The sequence below is a fragment of the Molossus molossus genome, unplaced genomic scaffold (assembly GCF_014108415.1).
Source record: "Molossus molossus isolate mMolMol1 unplaced genomic scaffold, mMolMol1.p scaffold_m16_p_20, whole genome shotgun sequence".
NCBI classification, from domain to species: domain Eukaryota; kingdom Metazoa; phylum Chordata; class Mammalia; order Chiroptera; family Molossidae; genus Molossus; species Molossus molossus.
Genome location: NW_023425356.1, coordinates 24,519,524 through 24,533,157, shown reverse-complemented (window position 1 = coordinate 24,533,157; position 13,634 = coordinate 24,519,524). Strand labels below are relative to the sequence as shown.

General features: G+C 37.8%; 1 protein-coding gene across 4 annotated transcripts in view; it reads left to right on the top strand.

The window, feature by feature from the left end:
• Positions 1-13,634, top strand: part of ASH1L (ASH1 like histone lysine methyltransferase) — a 233,625-nt gene that overhangs the window by 98,174 nt on the left and 121,817 nt on the right. For all 4 annotated transcript variants that reach the window (XM_036272123.1, XM_036272122.1, XM_036272120.1 and 1 more), the window contains one exon: positions 3,021-3,762. In XM_036272123.1, the coding sequence (XP_036128016.1) occupies positions 3,021-3,762 (742 nt within the window). The remainder of the gene's footprint in view (positions 1-3,020; positions 3,763-13,634) is intronic.

Sequence of the window (13,634 nt, the reverse complement as noted above, 5' to 3'; positions counted from 1 at the left end):
TACCAATTAAATTAATCTGGTCTAATGTGTCAATATTTAAGGCTGCTCTTACTGATTTTTTTGGTCTGGAAGATCTGTTAATTTATATGAATGAGGTGTTAAAGTCCTCTAGTATGACTGTATTACTGTTAATCTCTCTCTCTTTATGTCTACCAATATTTGCTTTATATATTTAGGTGCTCCTCTGTTTGGTGCATAAATGTTTTCAAAGGTTATATTCTCTTGTTGGGTTGATCCCTTTATTATTATGTAATGTCTTTGTCTCTTATTATAGCTTTTGCTTTAAAGTCTACTTTGGAATAGTTGGCTTCATTGTGTCCTTTACTGAGATAGATAATCTGAAGGAGGAGCAAAGTTAAAGGAGGAAATGATGATTAAGTTGCAAATATGAGTTTGAGAAATCTATGAAACATGCAAAAGTAGAAAATTAGAAAAAAAGTTACAGTCATAAAATAGAGATTCAGGAGTCATCAGATTATAGACGATAATTGAATGAATTGCCAAAAAGAGAGTGTAGGGTCCAAACAAGAAAAGGACTTGAACTAGAGAGGTTGAGAAACTATAGCATTTAATGGTTGGGGAAAAGGAAGGGATAAGTTTTTAGTTTGATAATTTTCACATAAACTTGAAAATTAATATATATATTCTGATGATAATTGAAACTGTAAGAATAAAATAAACATGTTTCTAGTGAAAAGTAAGTATGAAAGGTAAATCACAAATACTGGGAATTGAGGACCTCTATAAATTGAATGGAATTGTAGTAATTGGAAGATAATTAAGTGTTTATCACAGAAACAATGGAGGCAAGATTTTTTTAAAGGTTAGCATCATTTAATGTATTATCATTTTCATTTATAAACATACAGTTTGCATATACAGGGAAAAATAGGTTCTGTAGGCATAGCTGATTGCTAGATAGCAACTTTTGGGGGCGAAAAATGGAACTGTTATTTCATGCCTGTGTCTAAATAAAGTTGGGAAGGAAAAAGAAAGAATATACATAATCTTACAATAACAATTAATGTATAAAATTATCTTGGGTCATTCTGTCTTAACTGTAGGAACTTCTTAGGATTTATATCTTGGGTCCAAGTCTGTTGGAGGCACGATTTTAAAGAGTAGTGATATAAAATATAGCTAAGAGTTTGAAATTTTGAAAAATACTGAATTTAAACATGACTAGTAGATAGTACAACCAGCCCTCGTTTATCACAGTTAATCAGTTCCAGACTCTGCCGCGATAAGTGAATTTCTGCAAAGCAGGATTCTTTATATACAGTTGTCCCTCGCCCCTTCGTGCTTCGAATTGCGCAGCTTCGCTCTATTGCATTTTTTTCAAATACTATACTATACTATCTTTGAAAAAACCGCAATAGAGTGAAGCTGCAAAAGTCGAAGTGCGAAGTGGTAATTTGAGAAAAATTTTAGTGTAGTCTGATGAGATTAGAATCTAGAATACTTGGGGCTGTATAGCAATATCTGTAATAATAGTATCACATTTTAAAGTCATATAGATAAGTTCATTGGTTAACTTTGGAAAACTTTGGAAAAGTATAACGTCATGATCATTAGTAGTAAATCAAGCTTCTTAGGAAGTAACCCATTATGATCTTATAATATTGTAAAATCAATATTATAATATTGATTTTATAATATTGTAAAACTAACATAGCTTGCCAATGGAAGTTGAGCATTTCCCATATAAATTATACTCATAAAAAGTTGCTGAGTAGTATCTGAAGAAACAAAGATCACCAAGTCATTGGGCCACTATGATAATAAGGTTTATCTAAGACCCCTCATTTTCTAAACTTACTGTTAACATACATTCTTTCTAAACTATTTTATACAGAATTTTTAAAAATTGTTTTTAAAGAGAGAGGAAAGAGAGAGATGGAGACAGAGACATTAATTTATTGTTCTACTTATTTATGCCTTCATTGATTGATTCTTTTTTATGCCCTGCCTGGAAAATGAACCCACATCCTGGTGTATTGGGATGATGCTCTAAACAACTGAACTACCCAGCCAGAATTGTACAGATTTTTTTATTATAATCTTAAAGCTTTGCCTAAGAAGAGAGTTTCACTTCTATTCCTTTGCATTTAAGATATTGTCAGAAAAAGCACTGAACTAGCAATATTATCCATGTTTAAAGTTTAAGTCTTTAAGATCTAAGATTGTTTTAACTGTCAAGTCCTTTAACTGGACCTTTATTTTTTTAAAGAAATTAACTGTTATGTGTTTCTAGTCCTCATCTCAGAGAGTGAGAATTGTTGTGTTTTGTTTTTGTTAATCCTCACCTGAGGATATTTTTTCTTTTGATCTTTAGAGAGAGTGAAAGGGAGGGAAGAGAGGGGAGAAAGAGAGAGAAAGACATGCATGTGAGAGAGACACATTGATTGGTTGCATTTTGCACACACCCCAACTGGGCCTGATCGAACCTGCAACCCAGGTATGTGCCCTTGACCAGGAATCAAACCAGCGCTCTAACCACTGCGCAACACCTGCCAGGGTGAGAATTGTTGTGTTTTAATCCACATATTATTAAGGAAATAAGGGCCAATTTTGAATTTATTGTGATCACTATAATGTACCTTGTTCATGAAACTGTACTATCAGTTTGTCTGTGAAAGACAAATGGATATGGTATTATGATGTTTTATCTTGCTATAAAAAATAGAGCAGTATTTTTTTGTCTTTTGTCCTGTGTAAAAAGTTATTTAACCTGGCTGGTGTGGCTCAGTAGTTGAGCGTCAACCCATGCCCCTAGAGGTTTGATTCCCAGTCAGGGCACATGCCCAGGTTGTGGGCCAAATCCCCAGTGTGGGGGCATGCAGGAACTGGCCAATCGATGTTCTCTTTCATCAGTGTTTCTAACTCTTTCCCTCTTCCTTCTGCTCTCTCTAAAAAGCAATAAAGAAAAAAAATTTTGTTAAGTTATTCAAATAATTAGCTGTGTTCAATTTTTATCTATGTGTGATTTTTATCTATGTGTGATTTGTCATCTTATTTAGTGAACGGAGTTCCCTCTCGAAGTCCAAGATTGGTTTCTTCTGGGGATGACTCTGTGGATAGTCTGCTGCAACGGATGGTGCAACATGAGGATCACGAGCCCCTGGAGAAAAATATTGATGCTGTCATTGCATCTGCCTCTGTGCCACCTTCCTCCAGTCCAGGCCATAGCCACAACAAGGACAGAACCCTGGGAAAACCAGACAGCCTTCTAGTGCCTGCAGTCTCTAGTGACTCTTGCAGTAATAGCATCTCACTCCTTTCTGAAAAGTTGCCAAGCAGCTGTTCTCCTCATCGTATCAAGAGAAGTGTAATGGAAGCTATGCAACGCCAAGCTCGGAAAATGTGCAATTATGACAAAATCTTGGCCACCAAGAAAAACCTGGACCATGTCAATAAAATTTTAAAAGCCAAAAAACTTCAAAGACAGGCCAGGACAGGAAATAACTTTGTGAAACGTAGACCAGGTCGACCTCGGAAATGTCCCCTCCAGGCTGTGGTATCAATGCAAGCGTTCCAGGCTACCCAGTTTATCAGCCCAGAATTGAATGAAGGTGAAGAAGGAACAGCGCTACACCTTGGTCCTGATACAGTTACAGATGTCATTGAAGCTGTTGTTCAGAGTGTAAACCTGAATTCAGAACATAAGAAGGGATTGAAGAGAAAAAGTTGGCTTTTGGAAGAACAAACCAAGAAAAAGCAGAAGCCATTCCCAGAACAAGAAGAACAAGAGAACACTAAATGGTATTTCCTTCCTTAACATTTTATCTAGGAAAACTAGCTTTTGTACAAGACCTATTTTTCTCTGTTCTATTTAAAAATGTTCTTATTTATGGCTGTCCAAAACTATAAATAATTAAGAAGCAAAGGGGATATAATAATTGAGTTCAAGCCCCTCACTTTACAGATTAGGAAATAAAAGTCCTGAGAGATTATGTATTTTATCCAACATATAGCTATGTAAATGGGATTATTTTTACTATTAGACTATTTTATCCTTACCGTTCTCTAAACTTTTCATCCTGTCATCAAATACATTTTTAAATATCTCTGCATGTTAGATTTATTTTCTTCATCATTTCCTTTTTATATTTTTACTTTATTCCTAAAGGAACAAAGCAGAAAGCCAAAAATCACCAAAAAAAGAAAAAAAAGACCATTTAATCCTTTTGTTATATATCCAACCATTTCCTTCCCTGAAGTTTTATTTGTTTTACTTATTTATTTATTGTGGTGGTGTTATGGTTGTTTTGTTAATCCTCGCCATAGGATATTTTTCCATTGATTTATTTTTTTAATAGAGTGTGGACAGGAGAGATAGAGTGGGAGAGAGAGAGAAAAAAATTGATCTTTTTTTTTTTTTTTAATCCTCACCCAAGGATACTTCTCCATTGATTTTTAGATAGAGTAGGAGGGAGGGAAGGAGGGAGAGAGAGCGAGAAACATTGATGTGAGAGAGACTAATTGATTGATTGCCTCCCCCACAACCCTGACCAGGGTTTGGGATTGAACCTGCAACCCAGGTATGTGCCCTTGAAAGGGAATCGAACCCAAGACCCTTCTGTCCACTGGCCGATGCTGTAACCACTGAGAAAACCGGCCAGGGCAACATCAATGTTTTTTTTTTTTTTTAAAGTATCAACTGCCCAGCTGGTGTGGCTCAGTGGTTGAGCGTTGACCCATGCATCAAGAGGTTGTCGGTTCCATTCCTGTTCAGGGCACATGCCCAGGCTGTGGGCCCAATCCCGAGTCGGGGGCATGCAAGAGGCGGCCAGTTGATGTTCTCTCTCATAGATATTTCTCCCCCCCACCCCTCTAAAAAATCAGTGGAAAAATATCCTCAGATGGTGCCTGGCCATGTGGCTCAGTGGATTGAGAGTCGTCACATGGACTAGAGGTCCCGGTTTGATTCCTGGTCAGGGCACATACCTGGGCTGAGGACACAATACCTAATAGGGAGTGTGCAGGAGGCAGCCAATGGATGTTTCTCTCTCACATTGATGTTTCTATCTCTCCGTTCCTCTCTCTCTAACAAATCAATAGAAACATTAAAAAAAAAGAAAAGAAAAATATTCTCGGGTGAGGATTTACACACACACAAAAGTATAAACACCTGTTTATACTTTTATTAACATTACTCTGTAATAATTATATACTATTTACCTCACCCTTATCTACCCTGAAAATGATCTTTTTAAAAATTTTTTTATCAATCTGATATAGGTGAAATACATTTCCTTAATGTTACTTCCTGTTTGTTTCAATGTGTACTTATTTCTATATTGGAGATTAGTATTTGTTTATGTTTCATATCTGTTTTTCTTTTAATTATTTAATTTGTTTATTTTTTGTTGAAATTATTATCAGTGTCTCCTGTTTTTCCCCATTGACTCCCTCCTTCCCGCTACCACTCCCCTCCTGTCTTCCCCAGCCTAGTGTATGTGTTGATTGGGTATGCATACATGCATGTAAGTTCTTTGGTTTACTCTTCCCACCCCTTCCACCCCCCCCCCATTCCTCTGAGGTTTGTCGTTTTGTTCCCTACTTCATGATCCTGGATCTCTTTTGGTCAACAGCTTATTTTGTTCATTATGTTTCAGAAATAAGTGAGATCATGTGGTGATTGTCTTTCTCTGACTGGTATGTTTTGCTTAGTGTAATACTCTTCAGGTCCCTCCATGTTGTCTCAAAGGGTAAGAGATCTCTCATTCTTAACAGCTGCATAGTATTCCACTGTGTAAATGTATCACAGCTTTTTTATGCACGCATGTAATGATGGGCACTTGGGCTGTTTACAGATCTTAGCAATTGTAAATAGAGCTGCTGTGAACTTAAGGGTGCATATATTCTTCCTGATTGGTGTTTCAGGCCTTACCTATTTTTCTATTTTTTAAGTGCTCATACAGTCAGAATATTAACTCTTCATGTTTGTTCTTTGACATTTGGTTTTATTTTCTTGCCATCCATCAACAGAATAGTTAAAGTTTACTAGCTTTTCTATCATTTGCCTTGGTAAATACTATTTGTAGAAAGGATTTTCATATCTCTCCATCCTACATCTATAATAAAATGCTCTTGTTTTTTTCTAGAGAATATTTCGGATTTAAATGTTTTTTTATGAGTAATACATGCTTGTAAATAAATCAGTGAAACTAGATATTTATTTATTCAAAGATTAAAATTTTTCTTTTCACATGATCTCATTTCTCCCAAACTTGTTCTTCTCATGGATAAAAAGTGTTAAACAGTATATTGTGTATACTTTGATACCTTTTCTTATGCATTTATAAGTATGTGCATATGCAAAGCTGTTGTGTTATGTAATCAGTAACATACTATCCTTAATTTAGTAACTTAACTTTTTCTCTTCGTGTACCTTGGAGATCTTGTCATTAGTACATGCAAATTATCCATTCCATGATAAAACTATATCATAATTCAGTAAATTGTTCTTTGATGGAGTACATATTACTTTTTTACATATAGGACCCTAAATCAGTTGAAATTTACTTTCCTATAAGGTATGAGTTAACGTTACATTTATGGCCAGTTATCATCAAAGTTGCAGATTTGTAAGCATGGCTATTTTTATTTTATATTTATTTATTTATTTTTCTTAATCCTCACCCAAGGACATTTTTTTCTATTTTTAGAGAGAGTGGCAGGAAGGGGGGGGGGAGAAATAAGCATCCATGTGAGAGAGACACATCAATAGATTGCCTTCTGCACATGCCCCAGGGGATAGAACCCATGTATGTGCCTTCAACTGGGAGTCTAGCACAAGATTCTTCTGTGTGCGGCTGACAGTCTAACCATTGAGCCACACATCACCCAGGGTGAGCGTGGCTTTTTTTTTTAATCCTCACCCGAGGATATTTTTACATTTTCTTCAGACAGAGTGGGAGGGAGGGGGAGACAGAGAGAGAGAAACATCTGTGTGAGAGAGACACATCAACTGTCTGCCACCCACATGACCCAAACTGGTGCTGGGGACTAACTGCAACCAAGGTATGTGCCCCTGGCTGGAATCAAACCCTGGACTCCTTGTTCTGCAGGCCGACGCTCCAACCGCAGAGCCAAACTGGCCAGGGCAAGCTAACCATTCTTTAGTTTTTAACAATGTAATAAAGAGAAAAACATCTTAAACTTTAATTGGGTTTAGAGAAACATTGATGTGAGAGAGACACACTGAGTTGTTGCCACCCACATGATCCCAACCTGGGCCAGGGACAAACCACAACTGAGATACGTGCCCTTAGCGGGAACCGAACCCAGGACACCCCGGTCCACAGGCCAACACTCTAATCGCTGAGCCAAACTGGCCAGAGTGAATGTGGCTTTTTTTATGTTGTAGGTAGTTATATTTATATTCCCAGTCGATTTTAGTAAAGTGTTTTGTTTTGTTTTGTTTTGTTTTATTTCAGTGTTTTGGGAAGGTAAAAGAAAGATTTAATTTAAAAAGAGATTTAGCCCTGGCTGGTTTGGTTCAGTGGTTAAAGCATTGACCCACGGACCAAAGAGTCCCAGGTTCAATTCCAGTCAAGGGCACGTACCTCGGTTTTGGTTCTTCCCCGGCCCTCGTTGGGATTGTGCGGGTGGCAACCAATCGATATTTCTCTCTGAGCCAAACTGGCCAGGGCTTTCTCTCTTTTTCTATCTCTCTCTCCCGCCCTCTCTGTCTGAAGATAAATGTAAAAATATCCTTAGGTGAGGATTAAAAAATAAATAAAATAAAAAGATTTAATGTTTTCAAATTTTTAAATGATGATCTTACCATTTATTATTTTATCTTTCCCTACTTATTTGAAATGATACCTCTATCGTATACTAAATTCTTTTTTTTTTGTTTTGGTATTTGCCCCTAGTGGGAACCGAACCCGGGACTCTCTGGTCCACGGGCCAACGCTCCAACTGCTAAGCTAAACCGACCAGGGCGATATACTAAATTCTTATATGTTTTTTGGCATATATATATATCATATGTATGTATAATATATATGTTAATATGTTGTTACTGATTTTAGAGAGAGAGGAAAGGAGAAGGAAAGAGAGATAGAAACATCTATGTGAGAGAGAAACATGAATCCGCTTCCTCTCGAATGCCCCCCACTGGGGATCTAACCTACAACCTGGGCATATGCCCTGACCGGAATCAAACCAGCCACTTCCTGGTGCCTGGGGCCATGCACAACCAACTGGCCAGGCTTTGTTTTATATTTTTACATTCTCTTCCCATCAGTCTGTTTTGGTATCAGTGTTATTCTGTTTTAATTACTTAAACTTTGAAATCATTCTACAAAGAGAATGATTTCTGCCTTCACTGTAGTAACAAATGACAGTTTGTGACATCTTGATCATTCACTTTAGGAAGAAGGGTAACCTTAGAAATATGCTTCAAAAAGAAAATGCTTTATTTTATATAAACCTTTCTGTCCCAGTAAATTCTAGTGTCATTGTCAGCAATATTAAACACTTATTTTCCACAAAATTATATCCTGAAATTTGATTAGATTATAATGAAAAAGATACAATTACTACTCTAAAGAGATTGTGAGGGAAGGGATATGACACAGTAAGTTCCCAGAGGAAAGAGTTTCTCACCTTTCTCTAATTGAAACCAACTATAGTATTTGTTATGTAGCAGGACTTTATTTATTTAATAAGCATTTATTGCAAAACTATTTTTTTCATGTGCTGAGGATAAAATATAAGCAAATATAAATACATTCCCTTTTCTCATGGACCTTATCGTAAGTGCTATTGTGAAGAGTTATTTAGGTTTATGAGATTATGCTGTAGAGGTAGTCTTATTTTTCCTGTGAAGTAATGATTAAGCTAAAATTTCAAGAGTACACATTATCTATTATTTAAAGGAGCAAAGCTAGAGCAAACATTATAGGCTAGTAAGTGTTAAAATGTATGGAATGTTCAGGGAAGTTGAAAAAACATAGAGTGAATTGTAGTATGGTGTTAAATGTGTATAGAGTAAAGGCAGTAGGACCAGATTATGCAGAAGGCCTTTTATCCCATGTTAAAGAGTGTGGTCACTATTTGTGATTAATAACAAACCAGAATGCGAAAGAATGGTATAAGCGTTAAGAGCTGTGTTCTTGACAGGGTTCACCTTCTGGTTTCAAAAGGAAAAAAAAAATAAGTTTTAGAAATGTGGGTATCCCTGGCTGGTGTGGCTGGTGTGGCTCAGTTGATTGGGTGTCATCCCGTGCTCTGCAAGGTTACCAGTTCATTTCTTTTTTTTTTTTTTAGTATTTTTTTTCTGTGTTGATTTTTGAGAGAGAGCGAAACATCGATGAGACAGAACATCCATTGGCTGCCTCCTGCTTGCCCACACTGGGGATTTGGCCCACAACCTGGGCATGTGTCCTGACTAGGAATCAAACTGGCGACCTCGTGGTGCAGGGGTCAATGGTCCATGCTCAACCAGTGAATCATACCAGGCTGGTGGTTGCCAATTCATTTCTAATAAGGGCTCATGCCCGGGTTTCAGGCTCAATCCCAGAGGGGAACATACAGGAGGCAGCTGATGGATATTTCTCTTTCTCTGCCCCTCTCCCTTCCTATTTCTTTTCTTTTAAATATCTTTTCTTCATTGATTTTAGAGTGAGAGGAAGGGAAAGGGAGAGAAAGATAGAAACATCGATGAGAGAGAACATCAATTTGCCGCCCCTTGCATGCCCCTCACCGGGGATTGGGCCCACAACTTGTGCCTGTGCCCTGACTGTGAGTAGAATGGACACTCAACCACTGAGCCACAGCAGCAGGGCTCTTCCTCTCTTTCTAAAAATCAATCCGGCTAGTATGACTCAGTGGATTAAGCATTGTCCCATGGACTGAGATGAGAGGTCCCAGTTCAGTTCCTAGTGCCCAAGTTACAGGCCCAGTCACTCTAACCACTGATCCAAACCTGCCAGGGCACGTTAATATTTTTTGTTTTGTTACAGATGTTTCTCCTTTATCCTTCATTGACACCCTCCTCCCAATCCCGCCCTTCTGCCCCAGCATTGTTGTCTATGTCCATGGTTACACATAAATGCATACAAGTTCTATGGTTTATCTCTTCCCTTCCCCCATCCCCGTTTCTGAGGTTTGTCAGTTTGTACCCTACTTCTATGTCTCTGAGTCTGTTTTGTTCATCAGCTTGTTTTGTTCATTATTTTCCACAAATAAGTGAGATCATGTGATATTTGTCTTTCTCTAATTGGCTTGTTTCACTTAGAATAAGACTCTTCAGGTCACTCCATGTCATCTCAAAGGATAAGAGAGCTTTCTTTCTTACAGCTGTATAATATTCCATTGTGTATATGTACCACAGCTTTTTTTATCTACTCATCTATTAATGGACACTTGGGCTGTTTCCAGATCTTAGTGATTGTAAATAGTGCTGCTATGAATATGGGGGTACATCTATTCTTTCTGATTGGTGTTTCAGGCTTCTTAGGGTATATTCCTAGAAGTGGAATCACTGGGTCAAATGGCAGTTCAGTTTTTAATTTTCTGAGGTAACACCATATTGTTTTCCATAGTGGCTGCACCAGTCTGCATTCCCACCAGCAGTGTACTAGAGGCCCCTTTTCTCTATACCCTCACCAGCACTTGTTTGATGATTTGTTAATGGGAGCCATTCTGGCAGGTGTTAGGTGATATCTCATAGTTGTTCAATTTGCATCTCTTTGATGATTAGTGACGTTGAGCATTTTTTCATATGTCTTTTGGCCATTTGTGTATCCTGTTTGGAAAGGTGTCTCTTTAAGTCCTCTGCCCATTTTTTTTTTTTTATCCTCACCTGAAGACATTTTTTCATTTTTTGTTCAGATAGAGTGGGAGGGAGAGAGAGGAGGGAGAGAGAGAGAGAGAGAGAGAGAGAGAGAGAGAGAGAGAGACAGAGAGAGACAGAGAGAGACATCAACGTGAAAGGGACACATCGAGTGGCTGCCACCCGCACGACCAACTAGGGCCGGGGACAAACTGCAACCGAGGTACGTGCCCTTAGCGGGAACCGAACCTGGGTCTCTCTGTACCGCAGGCCAACGCTCCAACCGCTGAGCCAAACCGGGCAGGGCTCTGCCCATTTTTTTAATTGGATTCTTTGTCTTCCTTTTGTTGAGTTGTATGAGTACTCTGTACATTTTAGAAATTAACCCCTTATTTGATGTATCATTGGCAATTATGCTCTCCCATATAGTGGGTTCCCTTTATATTTTGATGCTTGTTTTTTTGGTATGCAGAAGTTTTTCGTTTTGATGTAGTCCCGTGTGTTAATTTTTTCCTTTGTTTCTCTTGCCTTAGGCATTGTATCAGTGAAAATTCTGCTGCGTGTGATGTCTGAAATTTTGTTGCCTACATATTTATCTAGGATTTTTATGGATTCACGAGTCACATTTAAGTCTATTATCCATTCTGAGTTGTTGTTGTTGTTTTTCTCTATTTATTTATTTTTGTTGCAGATGTTTCTTTTCCCCCCACTATGTTCCCCTCCCCCTCCCTCCCCACTCTGTCCCCACCTTTGTTGTCCATGACCTTTGTTCATGCATACATGCATATAAGTTCTGTGGTTTATCTCTCCCCCACCACCCCCTGCTCTGGGGATTGTCAGTCTGTACCCCACTTCCATGTCTCTGGGACTACCCCATTCCTCAGACAGTTATGTTCATTATATTCTACAAATAAGTGAGATTATATGATACTTGTCTTTCTCTGTTTGGCTTGTTTCGCTTAGGATAATACTTTCCAGGTCCCTCCATGTTGTCTCAAAGGATAAGAAATATTTCTTTCTTACAGCTGCATAGTACTCCATTGTGAATATGTACCACAGCTTTTTTATCCATTCGTCAACTGATGGACATTTTGGCTGTTTCCAGATCTTCCTATTGTAAATAGTGTTGCTATGAACATGGGGGTACATATATTCTTTCTGATTGGTGTTTCAGGCTTCTTAGAGTTGAGTTTATTCTTGTATATTTTGTAAGTTGATGGTGTAGCTTCATTTTTTTGCATGTAGCTCTTCAATTTTCCCAACACCTTTTATTGAAGAGGCTCTTGCCACCTTTGTCAAATATTAATTGAGCATAATGACTTGGATCAATTTCTGGGTTCTCTGTTCTGTTGTATTGATCTGTATGCTTGTTGTTGTGCCAGTATCAGGTTGTTTTGATTATAGTGGCTTTGTAGTATAACCTGATGTCCTGTATTGTGATTTTTTCCTACTTTGTTCTTCTTTTTCAAGATTGCTGTGGGTATTCAGGGTTTTGTTTTTTTTGGTTCCATATAAACTTTTGGAGTATTTGTTCTAGGTCTGTGAAATATGCTGTTGGTATTTTGATGGGGATTGCACTAAATCTCTAGATTGCTTTGGGTAGTATGGACATTTTAATGATGTTAATTCTTCCAATCCATGAACATGGTATATGCTTCCACTTTTTTATATCTTTCTCTATTTCTTTTTTCAATGACCTGTAGTTTTCTGTGAATAGGTCCTTTACTTTTTTGGTTAAGTTTATTCCTAGGTATCTTAATTTTTTTGCCTCAGTGGTAAATGGGATTTTTTTTAGTTTCTCTTTCTGTTCATTCATTGTTGGTGTATAAGAATGCCGTCGATTTCTTGACGTTAATTTTGTATCCTGCTACTTCGCCAATTCATTTATTAATAAATCTAGTAGATTTTTGATGGAGTCTTTAGGGTTTTCTATGTACAATATAATGTCATCTGCAAATAATGAGTTTCACTCCCTCCTTTCCAATTGGGATCCCTTTTATGTTTTCTTCCTGTCTAATTGCTATGGCTAAGACTTCCAGTGCTATGTTAATAAGAGTGGCGAAAGTGGGCATCCCCGTCTCATTCCTGTTAAGGGAGATGCTTTTAGTTTTTGCCCATTGAGTGTGATGTTGGCTGCAGATTTTTCATATATGACCTTTATTATGTCAAAATGTGATCCCTCTATTCCCACATTACTGAGTGTTTTTATCAGAAATGGGTGGTGGATTTTTTTTCTAATGCTTTTTCAGTATCTGTTGATGTGATCATATGGTTTTTTTGTTTGTGTGTTTTTTTTATCCTCACCCGAGGACATTTTCCCATTTTTTGCTCAGACAGAGTGGGAGAGAGAGAGAGGAAAAAAGACACATTGATGTGAAAGGGACACATCAAGTGGCTGCCACCCACATGACCAACCAGGGCCGAGGACAAACTGCTACTGAGGTACATGCCCTTAGCAGGAACCGAACCCGGGTCTCTCTGGACCACAGGCCGACGCTCTAACCGCTGAGCCAAACCGGCCAGGGCTATCATACGGTTTTGATCTTTCATTTTGTTAATGTGGTGTATCACATTTATTGATTTGCAAATATTGTATCATCCTTGCATCCCTGGGATGAATCCCACTTAGTCATAATGAATAATTTTTTTGATGTATTGCTGGATCTGATTTGCTAATATTTTGTTAAGGATTTTGGCATGTGTTCATCAGAGATATTGGCCTGTAGTTTTCTTTCTTTATAATGTCTATCTGGTTTTGGAATTAGAATTATGCTGTCCTCATGAAATGAGTTTGGAAGTCTTCTGAGTTCTTGGATTTTTTGGACTAGTTTGAAAAGAATGGGTG